The following is an 18,356-nucleotide window of genomic DNA, read 5'->3' as shown; positions in this document are numbered from 1 at the left end:
TGACGGACCGAACATGATGTCTGTAAGTGCGAAACACTGTAACACAGACTAACAACAGACTCGTGCTGCCGTAAAGAAGGGAACCAGTGAAGTCGTCGCGTCTGCTTTGCTGCACTACGGCTTCCGAGGCACGGGGGTGCGCGAGCCTGGCCTCTCTCTTCCCTTTCAAAACACAAATTCAGAGGCCTGTTTCGTTCGACGGCACAACAATATTGGCATTAAATGTGTGCGACTGCCTCTGGCTCCTATTTGTGCCGCAAGGGATGTCGCGACGGAGGAGAATACGACGGCGCAGCGCTTTCCAGGAACACCATTGGCATAGAAGACCCATGTCTAGCTGTCACAAGGGCGCTATTTTCGCCTCGACAAGATATTGGCGTTAGTGCCGGTATTGGTGACGGGTTGTCTACGTACTTTCTTTGTTGACTCTATGAACCATTAATACTTACACTAGATCAAAGTGATGGAGAGGCGACCAGTTGAAGTAGGTCGGGGGTCTCTGGAACGATGCCCATACTCGGAACGCGGTAACCGTTATCAGCGTAGCATCAGGGATGTGCCTGGTTTTCTGTTCGAGCCTGGATCGGCGCTCCTGTTCACTACACACTGAACGTCAACGCAGGGTACGACTGAGTTGCTCTGGATGTTGTTGTCGTTTTTCCTCTCCATCGTGGTGTCTGTCTCCACAGAGTGTCGTGTCTTCTAGCGGGAGGTAGCTGAGCAGAATTGAGTACTCCTCAACAGCCCTGTTGGCTCCTCTCTAGGTTCAAATATTTTGCCATCTTTGGCATTGAATCCACCGCATTCGCCAAGAGGTACGTCTGCAGACGCTGGAAAGGATTTGATTCTTGCTCCATGAGATACACGTCCATGTACACAAGAATGCGTCTAGCCAGCCACGGGTCCCAATATCGCACGGCCTTGGTCAAGTGACGGCGCGGCCTGCAGAGACGGGAATCCGAGCCAAGCGCTGAGTGTCCTTGCTTCTGGCTGAGCCGCCATCCTGCGGCACCATCCATGACTGCGCACAGCATCCCGGGAGTATGGTGATTGTGTCAGTGTTGTTTCTTTTGAAGGCACTTCAGATGTGTACTTCAGAATGTTGTTACGATAATTGCGGATGCAGCTGCCACCTCTGAACGGTTGATTTGTTTGTGAGTCCTCCCAACATGGGGCACCCTACCTCTTTCGGACAGCCGTCGTGTCTTGTCTGGCTAGCTGCGGCATTCCTTGTTCTGGGGCTTTGCCTCGTCCAGCAAGGCGCTGGCATACAGCGGCCTCACCAGTGGAAGAGCTCGGAAGCCGCTTTGAGTGTCAGTCCGGCGGGAGACATCGTGGACAAGTATTCTCATGATTCCACTGAAGGAGAGAACACTGTCTCAGAGGGGGAAGCTGAGGGCAGTCGGGGGGGTTCATGGCTGGAGCAGGAGGGGGTTGAATTAACGTCGCGTTTACTGGACAGCCAGGCAGGATCGTAGTCCGCGTTCCCCTCAGATGGCAGACTGTTTCTCAACCCAGAGGGTGCGGAGGAAGTCGTTATTATCTCAAAAACCGGCCTACGACCGCTGCTGTGGTCATTGAGACAGCTTTGGCCTCTTTGAGCATCACCAGTGTGTCTCGCTGTCACCTTGCGGGCAGTGAATTTGCAAGAGCGGCTTCAGAAGACGGTCGTGGATGGTCTTCGTGGACTATGGAGATGGTTAGGGTGGTCGTGCCTGCCAGTTCCTCTCATATACACTTGTGTACTGGAACTCCTCTGCAGTGGGGGAGCCACGCACAGTTGTTTGAATGCAACGGGATGTTGTGGTCATTCGATGGTGGTGGTTTTCCACGTGAGAGAAGACTGCTTTCGCAGACACCACGACCGTGTTACGAAGAGAAGTGCTTTTGATGGCATCCAGTGACGCGTCGGGATTGTCCGGCGAAGCTTTGTGATGATTGACCGGGGCCCTCGGCGTGAACAACTAAGAGGGGCACCCGAACCGGTTCCAGCTTTTCCGCCCTAGCGTGCCGCGGCATGCCCCTGAAAGCTAATACCCAGCGTACAAACTCACGCCACCCCAAGACAGTGGTGTCACTTAAACTCGGCTAGTGCCTGTGGGCATTCCATTTTATACGAGGGATACGGAAACCTGTCTGTACCAAAGCATATTGGGGGCTTGGAGGTCGGTTTTCCCAGAACTCGTCAAAAAAACGACAATACGTCTGAGGATATGTACGCAGACAGATATCCTTCGCTACAGATATGTAGGAAGGTATGTTGCTTGGGGGAGGTCCTGTGAGGGAAAAAACAGGTGTTCTCCACTTTTTCAGATCTTGTTGCATCTGCCGCGGTTTCTTCATTGTCAACAAGAGAAGCCTCCCGGTTCTTTGCGGGAGGAGACTCGATGCACGTCATGACCTGAAAGAGATTATGGTTGGTCCCCATGCGCGTATGCCCAGACTTCACATTTCCGGTCAAAACACATACATACTGAAAACTAGGCGTGTTGTTCCAAATCCACCGTCACCTACAAAGGAGCGGACGCAGTTTTGATCTGTGCACGCACGCAGCTCATCAGTGTCATAATGTGAGTTACTCTACATGTTTTCGCACACGAGGAATGGAGACTCCGATTGTTCTTTAAGCGCCATTCTGAGTAAGTCAAGCCATCGAACCCTTACGGCAAGCGACGCAATAGTAAGTGTGTGTATATATATACACCATATTATTATCACAGCATAGAGGAACGATAAGGTACAAACAATGGTGTATGAAACTAGGTTTTATATCCTGGGTCTGCCGAATTTGGCCTTCGACAGCGACATCCTCTATCGGCTTCGACTACTTCCCTTTCGTATGCGCACACTGCTACTCTGTCGAAGAAAGCGGGAGTTCGGAATAAAACGCGACTGAGCAGTACAGTGCGCCCGGCCGTCAGGAAGGGGAACGAGACGGTAAGATTTATCACTAGCAGCTCGGAAACCGTTGCGGGGAAGTTGCTCAAAAAGCCACAGCATGTCTCAGGGTTTGCCTAGGTGAAGACCTCACATTTCCACGACAGTCGAAAAAGACACGAGTACCAGGTGGGAGCGAATGATATAGATGCATGTACACTCCCAAGTGCGGGATAAGAAAGGAAATAGGAAATAAAAGGGTATAGGAAGAAAGAAAATGTACCCTCGGTGATGTAGGAAAACTCACAGAGACATACGAAATGCGGCAATATGAGCCCAGGGGAGCGACGACGAGTGGGTCACTGAAGCAGACGGCTATAACGGAAGAAGATGAACAGACAAGGAAGTGCTGACCCGCACACACACACACAGTGAAACGGTGACGAGCTGTTCACACGTCAATGTCAGTCTCTTCCCCTGTACGTAACCTCCTGCAGTACAACAACGGTAGAAGGGGAGGGCGCCGCCGCACTGACAAGGATCTCCCATACACGACTGGCTGAGAAAGGGAGAAGCACAGACGACCTTTGAAACGGTGCATACGGAGCCACGCCTGCTGGACCCATGGAACAGGAAAACCAATAAAATGACTGAAGCTCCTTCTTTTCTCTTTGAATGGGAGAGGAAGCCCGCTCGCTCTGTCTCTTCTTCCCCTCCATCTCATTCTCCATCGCCACGTCTTCCTTTCTGTCTCCTCGCCCCCTCGGTAACTTTTTCATTGTGTCGCCGTCTAGACCTACTGGATTCTGGTGTCGCATTTTCTTACGAAACGACGGTGAACTACTAACTTGCCCCTTCGAAGATTGGAGATAGAGAGGATGGAGAGAGAGAGATGTGCAAGATTCTCTGTTTTCTTGTCCAGTGTTTACCCGTTTGGTTTCATTTGTTGACACGCCGAGCGGATGGATAATAGGAGCGTTGTTCTGAACATTTTCACACGAAGATTCCGTCGCGAAATTGCAGGGATTGTGATGGCAGGCGAACGAAGAAGCCGCCAAGGGAAGCCCAAAAGGAGAGAGCGAAGAGAGGGACGACGATGGTGAAGAGGAGAAGCAAAGAGGAACGAAGCTTACCCAGTGGAATGCAGTTTCCCCACATCTGGCGACGTTCTTGGGGGTCGCCTGAAAGAAGAGAAACACAGAGGGAAGAGACAAAGTACTGCCGAAAGCCACACAGGAAAAGGAAGGACTAAAAGCTTACTGCAAGGTGAAACCCACGCGGATAGTTCAAGCACTTCTACAGCAGTTTAAAAGGAGCGAAGGGGAACGTAGATGCAGTCCCTGCTGTCGCACCACACTTTTTGCACCACTAAAGTGCACATGGACAATAAGGGGGACACACAAATGGAAAGCGGTAACACAGGCACAGGCGTAACTGAATGGGGAAAGGAAACAACAGACGCCACATCTGTGTACGTCTCCAAGGAACAGTGAGAGACGTCACGCGCCCCTCTGCTTACCTCTATTCTCATTGAATTTGCACCTTCTACAGGAATCTCAAGAAGCGCGACAACTGCGTAGAGTTCCAAAAACAGTTGGTGCTTCACTTTCTTTCTCGTTCTCATTTCTCTTCCATTCTCTGATCCCTCAAATTTCAGCGAAGTTTCGAAGATTGTCTTTCCTCGCCTCTCTCTGTTCGCGTATTGTCTGGAGAAAGCAGGAGCCCAACAAGAACCCGCAACCCTTACTCTGCCATGTTTCAAGAGTATTCGCAGAACACTTGGTGACAGACGCTGAGGGGATGGGGAGCTTTTAGAGAACCTGAGAAAACCACCGCGTTTACCTCTGCTGTCCAACTTCGCTTCCATGCTTCCGTCTGAGTGGTCCACGACATCTTTGAGATTGATCCTGGACTCTCTATCGGTGCTAGTTTGCCGAGGACGAACTCTTCTTGTGGATCCCGGACCAGGGACAAATGTTGGCCTTCTTATTTGTTTATCATCTTCATAAGGAACAACAGAAACAGGTGTGTCTCTTGCATTTGTCATGCAGCTCCAGACCGGAGAATAACAGAAAGTAGAACCAGACTGGAAAAAAGAAAACTTATCTGCAGGTTCATCCGATTCCTCCAGTGACCAACTACACGAGGCACATGTGCTGGGCGTCTTGTCCGTACCGACAACACTTCGTCGTTTTTGTCTTCGCGCCTCCTCTCCAGTGTTGACGATTTCGGTATCTTCACTGCCCTTTCTTCTGTGTGGCACTGGGCTCTGGTCTTCATGCCTATCCAAAGGAGATGTCCCACTGTGCAGCTCTTCGGTAACTGAGACCACAGTTGCAGGGTTTCCGGTCTCTCGGCAAATGCCTGTGTTCAGGCGTGGAGAAACACCAACTTGTCGCGACAACAGACCAAGCCGAGAAGTCGGTCCAATCGCCTTGGCAGGCAAGGTGATGTCTGCGCACAGAAAGCACGAAAAACGACATACATCCAGGAGAGATGCTGAACGGTTCCTGCACCCAACAAGACCATCTCGGCGAGCTAAAAAACACTTTGGTACACTTCCACAGTGTGGCGCACACAATAAGTTCCCCACACTTTCTGGGCAGCCATCAGCTAACGAACAAACTGGTTCACAGTCCATTCAAGATAGCGGGGGACGCACCTTTACAGCTGTCTCGGCCTTGAACATGCCCTTTTCTCGTCCGCCTGCCGCGGCATGTGCCATCAACTAGGAACACGTGGAAGTCTCCAGCTTCGCGTGCCTCTTCTTCTCTCCGATCCCCTGCACTTGGAAATGGAGTGCGGAGGCACCCTGGGATGATCCCCTGTCCTCCCTTAGTCAGTCGCGGAGAAAAGCAGAAGTCTTCCCGCAGCTGCCAGTAAACAGCCATCGGGGCAGTGAGGGCAGTGCATTCTTCATAGAGCAGTTGCCTTCTTCTCCAGTGCCAGTACACCTCATCTTTTTCGGCTTGTTCTCTCTTTTCGTCTCTTCTCTTGTACATGTCCCTCGTATTCTCGGAAGAATCCGAGTGCCTGTGACTGTCGGTAACAGTGATCGACCTCTTTCCTTTTTCGCGTTGTTTTTCCGGTTCCGCCTCATGCTCGTCCCCGTGTTTCTGGCTTTTTTTCTGCAATAATCCTCTCTGAAGTTTCTCCTCTTCTGCCTCTCCACTTTGCCCAACTGGGCGACTTGACCAACGCGCAGTTTTGAGACCGTCTCGCCTCCCTACATGTAATTCGACAGTACGTCGAACAGAGAGATTGACAGGAGGAGGGTACACAAAGGTGGAAAAGGAACAGCGCTCCTTTTGCTCCTCTCCCGCGTTTACCTGAATCTCACCCCTTCTCCGGCGAAGGGATAGAGAACACGACGCGAGATGTGACGAGTGAAATTCGAGTCCGTTCACGGGAAAGAGAAACGGGGTGACACGGTTGGGCCTTGGGGAAAAGTGCCGTGAGCGGTTCAGGTTGACAGTTATCTTGTGAACGAAACCACCATGAACAACTGCCATAGCAAAGTGTCCACACATCCAGTCCAGCTGGGGTATTCCCATAGCAGAGATCGTTCTCTTTTCCTTCCTCCCCCCTCGCGAAGACTCTGTCGAAACAGGAGTGAAGCCAGGGTATGAAGTCACGACTTCTACAGCAGTTGAAAGCCCAGTGGCCGGGCCTGACTGTTGAGAGGAAGCATCGACAGTTTTCAACAGAGACTCGAACGGCTCGCCTTCCTCGTCAGACACTCTCTTTCGACAATCTTGTCTAGTCTCCTGGAAAACAGCGCCCGCATTTCCTACATCTGGCGTCAGTCTGCGATCGCTTCTGTCTTCTCTCTCTCCTTCGTCTTTGTTGTCTTCAGACGCGTCGGACAACTGCAGCTCCGAGGAACGGCACAGGGCAGATCCCAAGAAAAACGAAGGACGCGAGAAAACCTCCTGCTCGGGTGCCTGCGTGGGTGATAAAGCGGCTCCGAACTCCATGATATTCCTGTCCGGTGCAGGAGAGGTGCAAGAACGAATATGAGATGCAGCGCACGGTGAAGAGACTGCATGACTCGTGTCGTTGCAAGATCCGTAGAGCATTCTCCGGTTTACTAGTTGATCGACTGCCTCTGCGGAAAGACACTCCCTTTCCATGATTGCCATCTCTTCTTCATATTCGCACCCGACTACACGATTGATGCCCTGAAATGAAATTGTGTTACTCCTCGTTTTCTTCTCCCGTTCGATAACGTCACACCCCGTATGTCCACAGAACCCCAGGCCGGTAGAAGATACCCTGATACGTTCTGTGTTGTCTTGTTCGTTGCGTTCATCGGCTGCGCGTTGTGCATTTGACAGACCTCCCTTTACCCATCTCTCATCCGCAGCATGCTGCAATTCTCTATCTAGCCTCGTTGTCTGCTGGTCTTCCCACGTCTCGGTGCACGTCTGGCAAGGCAAAAAGGCCGGACACGACGCACCCGCGAACAGGAAGAGGAGACTCGCGTTGAGCAGGCCCTCCAGCAAGAGGCGTGGGGCGAGGTAGTACGTCTCCCCCCGGAAATGGTGGAGGATGAAGAGCGCGACGCACGGCAACGAGCAGAAAGAGATGTGGACCTCAGAGTCAGGAGAAGAATGCACTGAAACAAACTCGTTTCTCGGTTCAACCGTGCCCACATCCTCTTCTGAAGAACGGGAAGGAGGCGAAACATCGTCAGAGCCTTGCATGCGGCCAGAACGACGGCGCTCCACAAGTGACTTCCACCCGAAGAGGACCTGAGCTACAGGAGAGGCCACAGGCAGAGAAACCGGAAGAAAAAGTTGCGGAGGAACCCCATGTCCATAGTTATTGGCCTCTTCTTCGGACGTCACGTGGGGGCTGCACTGGGAGACGGATGTGCGCGGTAATCGGCTCTTTACACTTTTGTCATCCAACTGTTGGGTGGAAGAAGGTGAGCACCATTCAGGACACACCACATCTTCTACAAGTGTTCGCTCAGTGGCAGTTAAAAGTCGATGTGTGCTGCATTTCTTTGTGAACTGGATGGCCTGTCTTTCCTTTTCGGGCACAGATGCCATGCCCCATGAGCTCCACACTGCTGCTTTGCTTGTTGCGGCAGCACCGTCCCCAAACACCGCACCGTGGATGAGGTGACCGGCGGCTGGGAGACAAGGAAGACTGTAGGGCTGGTTTTCTTTTTTCACTTTCTGGTCCACATACGGAGGAGAGCTCTCCAAAGAACAAGAGGGATGAGGCACAATGAGTTCATCGAGGACCCAATCAGGCGCGCCCAAACATATCTCCTTCTTCTCGGTGGGCTGGGAAGAGAGGCAAGGGGGCCGCCAGGCATCTGCCGTTCTCGCCTCTTGACGGGGCGACGATGGCCGCGGACTGAGTGAAGGAGGGAGAACCGGTGTCGTGTTACAGTCCACAGATTCTCCAAGAGGCTCATTGCATTTGAAAGATTCAACACAACGGTGAAACACGCTGGAACCCCTCCTCTGGTTCGGTTCCTTGGTCAGTTCCATTCGATTCCTCACGCGCTGCTGAAGCAAGTGGAGCGTGTGAAGCAGAGCGACGGTCGGACTGTGGTTGATCAGACACCGTGCCCCTGTGCGGTCACTGTGGGGCAGGGGAGGCAAAGCTGAAGAGGGAATTTGCGGGGCGAGGAGAAGAAGAAGACGAAGAGGAGCGGCCTGCGAAGGCCAACCTGGGGACTTGAGAAACACATCGGACTGAGAAGCGTCGTCTACGGACTGTGCTTCTTGTGACGAACACCAACAACCCGCGTGTCCGTGGCCGGAGACCGGTAACCTGTAAGATGCGTCCTCTTTTTTTCGCTGAGAATTCCTCTCAGGCCCAAGACCACGGCCTTCATTCTTCTGCATGACCGTTACGGAGGCCTCCAAAACTGGTCGAGACAGGGAAGGGTCACCGGAACAGCCCTTCGCGCAGCCTTGTCTCTTCGACACAGGAGACGCCGGAAGGGAGCCGGACCGAGCAGGGAACGGCTCAACGCCCACCAAGTGTACCGTTTGGTTGCACAGACACTCGCCGTTCTTGACACTACATGCTGGACAGCCAAACAAAGCTGTTCTGCTCTCAACACACAAGACAGGTTTGGCGTTTCTGCCGCTGTTGCTCACCACTCCACAGACCTTCCGTCTTCGGTGAGGGTTCCACACATCCCTTGTCCCGCCAGAAACTCCTGGCTGCTGATGCGAAACCTTGGCCTCTTCCATATTTGGCATTCTCGTGCTACTGGTATCGCTGTCTTCCGAAGAGACGTAATCTGTCCGGTTCCGTGGTTCCTGCACGGAGTCCACGCACACCTTGTGAGTGGCAAGATTGCTTCCATCACAGCAACTCGCCTGACACCGGCCGGGAACTCGGAAATGCCCGGACAAATTTGCCTCATCGAGACAAGAAACGGAACGAATGACCCCAAGCGGCAGGGGAGAACAGGAAGCACTGGCGCAGGCTTGCGGATTCGGCCTCGTACAAGGTCTATCCTTCTGGTCTGCGGTAGAATCGAAGAGAGAAGGCGTCTCATCATCTCCACGAACTGGCTGTGCTCTCCCACACATTCCCGTGCGACGAAACCACAGAAACAGTTGCTCGACATATTCTTGGTCACTGTTGCGCCCCTCCAACCAGGCCTGGTGCCGGTGATGCGCCAAAATGAACAAACGGACAAGCTGCCACTCGGTCAGCTGCTTCCCCGCCGCTACTGCAGCCTCAAAAGGCTCGGAGACGTCTTCCTGAAACGATGAACTCGTTGCTACCATTGTCCATACACACAAAAAAGTGGCAGAAGGAAAAAACTCCGTTTGGAATGCCTATCGTCTTTGTTCAGGTGGCTTCTAGAAGCGTCCTGACACAAGCACAGGACAAGCACGGAAGTCATTGAACCTGACGGGCCCACCGGCACAATTTTGTGTTTCCTTTCAGTAGTTTTTGGCGCTTCAGTCGTCCGGCACACCGATTCCTGTCTTTCGAGAGGAACCTCGTTACGCAGGCCACCAATTTTTGTTCCTCATAGAGCGGAGGTACCACAGATCTGGCATTCCTTCCACACGGCTCCTGGATTTCCGCCTTGGTACATCCGGAGAGAGCAGATCACACAGATACGATCATGCAAAATCCATAATGAGAGTTGAGCGTCAGTGACGCGAGGTTTTAAGTGGCAGTTGCCTCCTCAGTGAAGGACCGACGGAACCGCGAACAACACAGCTTAAGTAAATTTAATAGAATTACAAGTAACCCACCTGCTAGAATAGGTAAAGTACATACTATTCTATAACCGACATCCGACAATGAGAGGAAACACGCAATGCCTCAGGCCCCCAGGTTGAAGACACACCTGTTTCCTCACAGACAGCTCTTGGCTGTCTTATTTTGACCGTGGTTCGGGTCATCGAGGCAAAAGTTGACTCGTCAACGGCAAAGAGGCAGAAAAATCCAGTTTCCAAGCGCACCAAGTGACAGAGAAGGTCTTTACTTACCATGAAAGACACACGGAACCTATCACAAGTACGAGTGTGACGGCTAATTCGAGATATTCCCTAGGCAGACGTCCGCCGCGGAAAGAATCTCAAGCTATTTCAGGTCCCGCAGAATCGACAAGTACGCTTGTCACAATCCCAATTACAGTCGGAGTCGCGTAAAAATACAAGCTGTCTTTGCAGCAACTAGACATGTTTTGTGGGGGCAACCGGCTCAACGCCAGCAGTCAAAGCGGCAGCACCGCCAGGACGTCTTCCGGTCGGCGAGGGTACGAACAAGTCTCTCTAGAGTCCCAGAGAGAGCCACTAGGAGCCTACGTCGCACGTATTTCTACAGATTTCAAATTGGAGTCTCACATGAGACGAAGAGAATAAACCGAGGAAACTGTGTCGGAGCAATCGCCAGATCGCTGGCGGCCTGGGTCAGGTGTTCCGTTGTCCGGGATGGGTTCGCTGGCAAGCCGTTGCCCGTCCTGCAAAAGGGAGGAAGACCCGGAGTCCCCCCAAGCCCCAAGACGAGGAAACAATTTCAGCGAGAGTTTTATAAAGCATTTCTGCCACATGCGAAGACGGAACCAACCTGTAAAGGTTTGAAAGTGGGTGTTAAATGCCAGACACCCAGACAAGCAAGCCGGCACGAGGAATCCGCTTCCGGTTCGCGCGCTCTGCAGAGCCTAGACACATTCCAAGTGAAAGTAGTTTCCTCCGACAGAAGGTAACAAATGGCGTCTCCTTCACCCTCAAAACTTCACCGCAGACACCAGAAAAAAGCTGACTTCCTCTGAAGTGTCGACTCTCGCCTAACCCTCTTCCAGTTCGTGTCTGCGAACCGAGGTACCCCAGTTGAGTTGCTTGAAGAATGCGACTATGAGAACTTGCTTCCCAGCCTGTCTCCGGGTGCTGCGCGGTTGCAAGAGCGCGTCTGGTACAGGGTCCTGGCGTGCTTCCCAAAAAAAAATACTACGTCGTGGCCTCTCTACACCTCCAACTACTTCGGCCCAACACAGATTTCCTTAAAAAACAAAGATATTGCCTGGTGTTAAATCTTTTCCGCGGTCACGACAGTCACGAAGCTTGAGACAACTAGCCCGGCGAAGAGACGCTCCATTTGCGGGGTTCCTCGTAACGACCCAGAAGGGTGAGAACTCGGCAACTGGACAGTGGTACTTTCCCAGGCGTTCGTCGCCGTCGCGAGGGTTCAACTTAACGTGCCGAAAGGGATGCAGAAGGTGTCTTGTATCGTGATATGTTAATAACGGATGCTAAATGCCCGTCGCACTGGACTGGATTCATCTTCTAACAAATCGGTTTTCGGTTTGATACATCTATCACACCCAGACAACTCAGTACCAATCAACAAGTTCGTCATAGAGGGTGACAAGGCTTCGTGAACATGGCAGAGCGGATAGCCCCGCCCCTCTGTGGACTCTTATACTGTTGTGACCACCGTTATGTGAGGTTACTGTCATAGGGAACCGCATATTGATTCGGTAATGTCCTGGATAATGCAACAGACGTAGATCGATTAGACAGAAATATTTCACAAAGCTCCTGCGACATCATGCGCCTTCACCACCAGTGGCAGCTTTGGATGTCCCTACCGCCTACGAATCCCCGCTTAGACTGAACATGCGATGGATACGTATATATTGGATGATTGCCTCCTATCAGCTGAATGTGAATCAGACGTGCGAAGTTGAGGTTTTCCATGAAATTAATGTGGAAGAAGAGGCTGCTGCAGCCTCTATAGGAGCCGGGCTTCTGCGTCCGGTACCGCTGCATTAATTATGGCAGCCGCCACCACTGGTCTGACGGGTGATGGCAAACACAAAGACTGTTTCTAGTTCGAAAAGTGGGGCACATTTTGATTCGGAAACATGTTCGTGAATAACAGCGGAGGGTGGTACGCACACGGATGCGGACACACACTAATCCACCACCCAGTCCTGACTCTGGATGCCATAGAAAGTTGCCAGCAAAAAAGACACCGTCCTCTGAACAAACTTCATCGGTTCACCGAATTACTCGGGAATGTTGGCAACTCCTTTCAGTGTCATGCCAGTCGCCCCGGTTGTGTCCACGAAAACGTCTTGAGATGTGTAGACTAGCATGTTGTCGTCTTCCCACCGTTGGAGATAGCGCAAATCTGGTGCAGTGCGTCTACGTCGAACAAAGCTGCTCCGACGTTGACGATTTTCGTGAATGTTCCGGGCTGCTGAGGGTCAAGCAAGCAATCAATCGCATGTGATGTGGTGTGCAAGCCTAGATAGCTGACTTCTGATCCTCCGTCTCGAGTCTCACCGGATTGCGTGACGGCTGCGTTTGGCACGGAAACAACCCGAAAAAAATCCTTGATGGCGGCTTTGTAACATATCTTTACTACAGGAGATAATTCCACACACTTGTGGCATCACCTTCCCGGTTCTCCGGTGACTAGGTTTTTCCTTGCCCCACAATTTTACCACTGCAGTCCCTTGAGCGGAATTGAGTATAGCACCATCCCACGGTAGAAAACATGACACGTTTCAGTGTCAACCTTCGAAGCATTTTGTTTGATGTCAACCCTATTTCGTCTCGGAGCCTCACAGTTCGTTGCCTCGATCCGCTCTCATGGGGCCGCGCTTGTATTCTGGTGGAGGAAAGAACGGGACTGTGTACCACGGGGCTTTTTGCCGGTACACCTGGAACACAAGACTTGCAGACGCAACAAATGCAAAGGCTGTCATGAGCAGACATATGAGCATGCAAACGCGGGTCGCCCACAAGTTCAAGCCTTCCCCCTGGTCGCGATTTAGGCTGTGTTCTGCATCTATCCAGTGCAGAATTGCTTCATCTGTTCCATGTCGTTCTCCATCAGAAACCGCCTTTCCTCCGTTCCTTGTGTCTTTGCTTTTCCTTGCTCCACACACACCGCTGCTGTTTTGCTCTCCCGAACAGCTAGCCTCCCTGAGCGTGCCACTGGACACGTCACCTCTGCCATGGCTTTCACCAGCTTCCAATTCCACGTCAAAACTCGTGGATCTGTTTCCACTGTCCTCTTCATCTATAGGACAAAGACGGGGGGGGCGCGCCAGCGCTTGCACGCTCCCCTTCTTTCCCGTCTCGCAGTCCGGCGTCCCAGCCTCACCGGCTAGCTCTTGGCGAGTCGGGAAAAACGAAGAAGGCAAAAAGACAAGAAAAGCAGCAGCAAGCCCGCAGGCAGTCACGCATGCACTCATAACGAAGCCCTCGAGGAAGTACTGACCCCGAGAATTGGGAGTAACAAAAATCTTCTGCTGCGTCTCTGGGTGGACTGCAAACAGCGGGACGCGATTGTGAACGGAGAAAACCAGGCCACTCGTACTTAGCCAGTAGACGAAGCACGCGCCACCGGACAACAGCCAGGGGTACTGCGGCAACAACTGAAGAAGCCGCCGGCCGAGGAACAGAAGAGAACATAGAAACGCAAGAATCAGGCACAGAAACTTCGCGTCCATCCAAACCGTCGTCGGGATTGTCACATTCCTGAGAAATACAAGGAGAGAAACATGGCTTGCATGTTTTTGTCACCTCTGGCACATACTGGAAAATCCAGATTCTTCAGCGTCAGCGGGTGTGCCGTTCGAGATGAAGGTTGCGGAACAGTTACTTGTCTGAAGAGAACCAAGGAACCACATAACTTTCTCGGCTTACGTGGCCCGATTATAGATGCTTACAAGATACATGCGAACAATACTGGATTGAGAACAGCGCCGATCGTTCAAAAACACCGTGGAACACACAGATATGCGATCAAGCGCGTCTCTTGTATCTTTCACGTGTGAAGGAGAAGAGAATCGCGCATGGCTGTCGCAGCTGACACGAAAACAGAGTATTTCGACAAAACAACCGCATGCACAAGGCGTCGCCGTCTGTGCACCGTAAGGTGTGAACCCTCGCGAACTGTGTGGCTTGTCCCTGCTTTCCCTGTGTGAGACAGGTGTACGTCGCCACAGATTCTGTAACCGCACTAAAGGAGAACACATGGAAAGCTGCAAGCTTCAGAGGTACACGACACACGAGTCGAGTTTCGTTTGCTAAAAGATTGTTTCACCGCGCAAGAGCACACCGTGGCAAGACACCGCAGGGGAGTTGCCACGCTGGCTGCTCTGCTTGGCGGCGCCACAGATTCCTCAGCTCGTCTTTCTCAATCCAGTCGCGTCGAGACGATACCGGCACACTACCACTTTTCATCCAGAAACGAGGAGACCTTCAAGATCTAAATCAGTGGTCCAACTCGTAGTACATGTTCCTAAAATTTAGGCAGTTTATAGACTCCTAGGAATCCCCAGTTATGATGTGAAACAGGTGTCTAGCCCGCCTACGCTTTTAAAGAGCCTCGAGAAAAGAGACGGAAAAGCTGAGAATTGGTGGTTTCGCCACCTCTCCGCTTCCGACAGGACGTCAGACACGTTTCGCAAGAGCTCGGCTGGCGCTGCCTTTCCGTTCAAAAGAATAAAGATCCAGTGAGCGCATGCACCCATGCATATGGAAAACACGTTCTGCGGGAAACCTACCTTTTCGCCTTCATATTGACCCACTCGAGCATATTCTTTTTCACCCCGGCGTCGTTGATGGCTCTCTGCAGCACCAGGACTTCATCTCGTGGAAAAGGGAGGGGGGCGTTGGCAGTCATCTTCGCCCACTGGTCCTCTGGGTTGAAGTCGTCTTCCTCTTCTTCATCTTCCGTCACCTCCTCTCCAGGCAACAGAGAAGGCGGAATGTGCGCCACAGCCGGAAGGGATGGCAGGGCATGCAGCGCAGGTGTCTGGTTCAAACGCGCTACGTCAACCACGGCGAAGACCACTGGTGCGACCGAGGGAGGCGGAAACGCAGAATTCGCGCTTTTTTTCTGTGACTGCGTGGCCACCGGTGCGCCTACGCAAAGACCCGGCAAGGAAGGTGGAACACAAACAAATGTGCACATGTGCATGCTTACATCTCTCTGTATACATTTTTGTCTAGAGACAGGCAAGTCAAAGTCCCTACGAAAACAGACCTCTCGTTCGACATGCATATTTGTATGTGCATGCACACAGGCAGATCTCTTTGAGTGTGCATACACGGCAAGTGCACTCGACATGATGTCCTCCGTTGGCCTCAACAACGCAGTTCCGCACATCACGTCTACCGCTTTGAGTCTTGCTGAGTGGTCTTCTCGTTGGCTTCTCCAAGGAACAAGCCCCACGGTTTCCAAACCCCTCATGCATGCCTCGATCGGTCGCCGTCCAGACGTGCAGTTCGACTCGTGGATATGCTGACGCTCCAGAGGGCGTAGAGACGCAGTCGTTGGTGAAAGAGTGTTTATTGACCACTGACAAACATAACGTCGGGATACTCTTGACTCAGAGTTTGCGGTAGGCAGTCTGATTACAAATTCAGTATGGAGATTTTGTGGACACATTATGTTGAAGGCGCTGTCACTGTTAGGGCAAGAATGTTTTATCGGGACGCTTAGTTCTTCTCACTGAATCTGCGCGCGTACCTGCAGACCAGTATGCCTCAGAGACTCTCGTGAAGGCGTCGAGGGCATCTCTGCACTCGTTGCATCGAGCGTGGCGTTCGGAGTCCCCAACCAAAGAGTAGAGCACAAAGACGTGGTAGGGGCGGTGGGGTATTTGACGCCTGAAGAGCGCGGCGGCGCGAACCGCCCGTCGGCGTCGCCAGCCGCCGTCGGCAGAGACAGTGGGGAGGGACGAGAGGAGCAAGGCGTTGTACGCCTCCTCGTCGAGAGAGACGAGAAAGGACGGCGAAGCCTGGGCGCGCAGAAGCAGCTCTTCAAGCCTCTGAAGAGACGCCGAAGAACTCGAGACAGGGGCGTCGGGAGCGGACGATGCGGCGATCCCGGGGTAGACGTGAGGCGCCGCGGCGGGGACGCCCAGAAAAAGGTCAGCGAGGTAGAGAACGAGGCACAAGAAGGCAAAGGACCGACTCGCGAGGGAGCCGCAAGACAGCAACCGGCAGCAGCAGAGAGAACCAGTCCACTCGGAGGTGAGGCGAGAAGTCAAGAGGAGCAAAGAGGACGCCAGCACGCGGCAAGGCGAAGCAGACGAATGATCCATTGGACGGACGCGGGAGAAGAAAGACGTCGTATGACGGTACCTGCCAAGGTGAGTACTCGAGTGGAGAGGTGATTCTGCCATGGAAACTGATGTGTTCCCGGAAAAGGAACCGATAAATCCCGACGACCTGTTGAGAATCACCGCTGATGCGCTGCACGTCCTGGACGGAAATCTTCTCTTTTTCGAATCGTGGTTTCGCCGAAGTCTTTTTCCACAGGTTTCTAAGCACGCAAACGGCCGCCGTTCAAATGTCGCGCCTCCTTTCTCTCTTCTGTCGCTTCCTGTCGGACTCCAACCCTCGGAGCCTCTCCGCAGCCGCGAACACGCGTAGCGAGAGGCGCCTTTCATGCTCTGGAACGAACCGTTCCAGGACTGGGAACAGGGGGGGCCAGTTTTTTTCCTGTGACGGACTCATACCCGTATGATACTTGCTGTCTGCCCTCCGTCTCTTCTTTCTCCTTCTCTCCTGCGCAAGCAAGTCGTGCGGCGACTGTCGCTCCTCTTCAAGAGTACCTTAGGGCCCTGCAAACACCGCGCAGCAGATGTTGCGTCAGCTGCTACGTTTGACAAGGAGAGAGGGAGGACCGAGGGTGCCCAGTTACATAGTAACTTCCCTGGGTGAGGGGAGAAATGGGGAAAAAGATCACGGAAGCAACCGCTACTCAAAAGGAACGGCGGCGACGAGCTGTACCTGGAAATAGGGAACTTGCTCTTCGGCACCTTCGCCAGCTGCACACCTTGCACGCAAGTGACCACGCTCAGATGCGCTCGTCGAGAACTGCCGGCCTCTGGTTAAAAAAAACTGCTGATTCTGGACTCGGAAAGTACGGTTGGAAAGAAAAACACAAAGAGACAAGCGCGTGTGAGAAAGACTGCGAAAAAAGACCGGGAAAATCCACTCACAGGGGCACCCGGTATACCCCTCTTTTGTTACGGGACCCACACACCAGCCCGAGAGGAAGAGAGAATATTTCAAACGTGAGCGGAATTTAGACGGAAGCGGCCGGAAGAAAGGCAGGGGAAACGGAGAAAACGAAACATACACCCGCACATCAATGAACAGCTCGAGAAAATCCGTCTTCGGAGAGTGAAGCGCGATCCGGTTCACGGGCCATTCAGCAGATAGCTGAGGGTATCCTACACAAACTGCATGCAGCACTGCAGGGCAACGCCGCACCGGATCAGCACTCACCATGAGCTTTGCAGAAGGACACTAGTCAATCTTCTGGAGGAGGCGAGGGATTTGTAAAAAAGATCAAATTGGCAAGGAACAACTTTGGCATAGTGCTTCAAACCTACCAGTAAAGGCGTGCAGAAGGTGAGCGGAGGCGAAGACTCTCACTCTATCATGGTGCCTTGCCTCCGACGGCTTTGTGAGGTGTAACGCGTGCACTAAAAGCTGCAGATGAGTAGCAGTATTGGAAATGGAATGATGTATCCCTGGAACAACCTCTTTACCACATCGACATGGGCACGCAGCATTCACACAAAGTTCCTACTAATAACCCGACTACAGCGTCTCATCCGGTTGACAGCCTGCTCGGGGACGGAATCGAGGTAATCAGATATAACCGGGATGGAACTCTGAATTCAGAGCAGTGCAACACTCCGTCACTTATACCTTTACATCACAAAGCGATTTGTGAGCTGTCTCGGGAGGCGGGCTTGCAAGCGGCTTTGCAGCTGAAACCGCCATTTCCCCGCGATATAATGCAACAGACCTGCTGGTCCCTGACACATGTCTTCGTGGAAGCCGACAGTGGTGATACAGACGGATCTTTTACTCTGGAACGCAGGCGTGGAAAGTTTCATTCCGACAGCACCCCAGCAGCTTTTTACGCCTGGGATGTACGGATAGTTCTCGACTGCCAAATAGTTTAACCGCTACTGCTGAGACTAGTTTATGTACTCACGG

The 18,356-nt window shown here is 52.5% G+C and overlaps 3 protein-coding genes across 3 annotated transcripts; 1 reads left to right on the top strand and 2 right to left on the bottom strand.

Moving 5' to 3' along the window:
- The first annotated feature begins 1,057 nt into the window (after positions 1 to 1,057).
- TGME49_295105 (rhoptry protein, putative) lies at positions 1,058 to 2,640 on the top strand. The gene has a single exon (XM_018782263.1). The coding sequence runs from the start codon at positions 1,170 to 1,172 to the stop codon at positions 1,476 to 1,478; it is 309 nt and encodes a 102-aa protein (XP_018638553.1). The 5' UTR covers positions 1,058 to 1,169; the 3' UTR covers positions 1,479 to 2,640.
- Positions 1,059 to 11,375, bottom strand: TGME49_295100 (hypothetical protein). Its single transcript, XM_018782262.1, has 4 exons — positions 5,540 to 11,375; positions 4,397 to 5,331; positions 4,011 to 4,058; positions 1,059 to 3,860 (listed from the first exon to the last, which is right to left on the bottom strand). Exons 1-4 carry the CDS (start codon positions 9,642 to 9,644, stop codon positions 3,342 to 3,344), a joined length of 5,607 nt encoding a protein of 1,868 aa, XP_018638554.1. The 5' UTR covers positions 9,645 to 11,375; the 3' UTR covers positions 1,059 to 3,341.
- Positions 11,376 to 12,170: 795 nt separating this feature from the next.
- Positions 12,171 to 17,321, bottom strand: TGME49_295090 (hypothetical protein). Its single transcript, XM_018782261.1, has 4 exons — positions 17,133 to 17,321; positions 15,865 to 16,963; positions 14,897 to 15,257; positions 12,171 to 13,865 (listed from the first exon to the last, which is right to left on the bottom strand). The coding sequence occupies exons 2-4, from the start codon at positions 16,787 to 16,789 to the stop codon at positions 12,944 to 12,946; spliced, it is 2,208 nt and encodes a 735-aa protein (XP_018638555.1). The 5' UTR covers positions 16,790 to 16,963; positions 17,133 to 17,321; the 3' UTR covers positions 12,171 to 12,943.
- Between the last annotated feature and the right edge of the window lie 1,035 nt (positions 17,322 to 18,356).

The sequence above is a fragment of the Toxoplasma gondii genome, chromosome Ia (genome assembly GCF_000006565.2).
Source record: "Toxoplasma gondii ME49 chromosome Ia, whole genome shotgun sequence".
Taxonomy (NCBI): Eukaryota; Apicomplexa; class Conoidasida; order Eucoccidiorida; family Sarcocystidae; genus Toxoplasma; species Toxoplasma gondii.
Note: the sequence above shows the minus strand (reverse complement) of the source record. Positions and strands in the feature narration are given on the sequence as shown.

What these genes read in the sequence shown, in the direction of transcription:
- TGME49_295100 (XM_018782262.1), bottom strand. Translation starts at nt 9,644, where the DNA reads ATGGTAGCAACGAGTTCATCGTTTCAGGAAGACGTCTCCGAGCCTTTT. An exon ending in CAAATTCAATGAGAATAGAG is followed by an intron (nt 4,059 to 4,396) that starts GTAAGCAGAGGG and finishes CTCTTCTTTCAG; the next exon opens with GCGACCCCCAAGAACGTCGC. An exon ending in GGGAAACTGCATTCCACTGG is followed by an intron (nt 3,861 to 4,010) that starts GTAAGCTTCGTT and finishes GAAAATGTTCAG; the next exon opens with AACAACGCTCCTATTATCCA.
- TGME49_295090 (XM_018782261.1), bottom strand. Translation starts at nt 16,789, where the DNA reads ATGAAAGGCGCCTCTCGCTACGCGTGTTCGCGGCTGCGGAGAGGCTCC. An exon ending in TGAGGCATACTGGTCTGCAG is followed by an intron (nt 15,258 to 15,864) that starts GTACGCGCGCAG and finishes GTCTTTGCGTAG; the next exon opens with GCGCACCGGTGGCCACGCAG. An exon ending in GTCAATATGAAGGCGAAAAG is followed by an intron (nt 13,866 to 14,896) that starts GTAGGTTTCCCG and finishes TGTATTTCTCAG; the next exon opens with GAATGTGACAATCCCGACGA.
- TGME49_295105 (XM_018782263.1), top strand. Translation starts at nt 1,170, where the DNA reads ATGGGGCACCCTACCTCTTTCGGACAGCCGTCGTGTCTTGTCTGGCTA.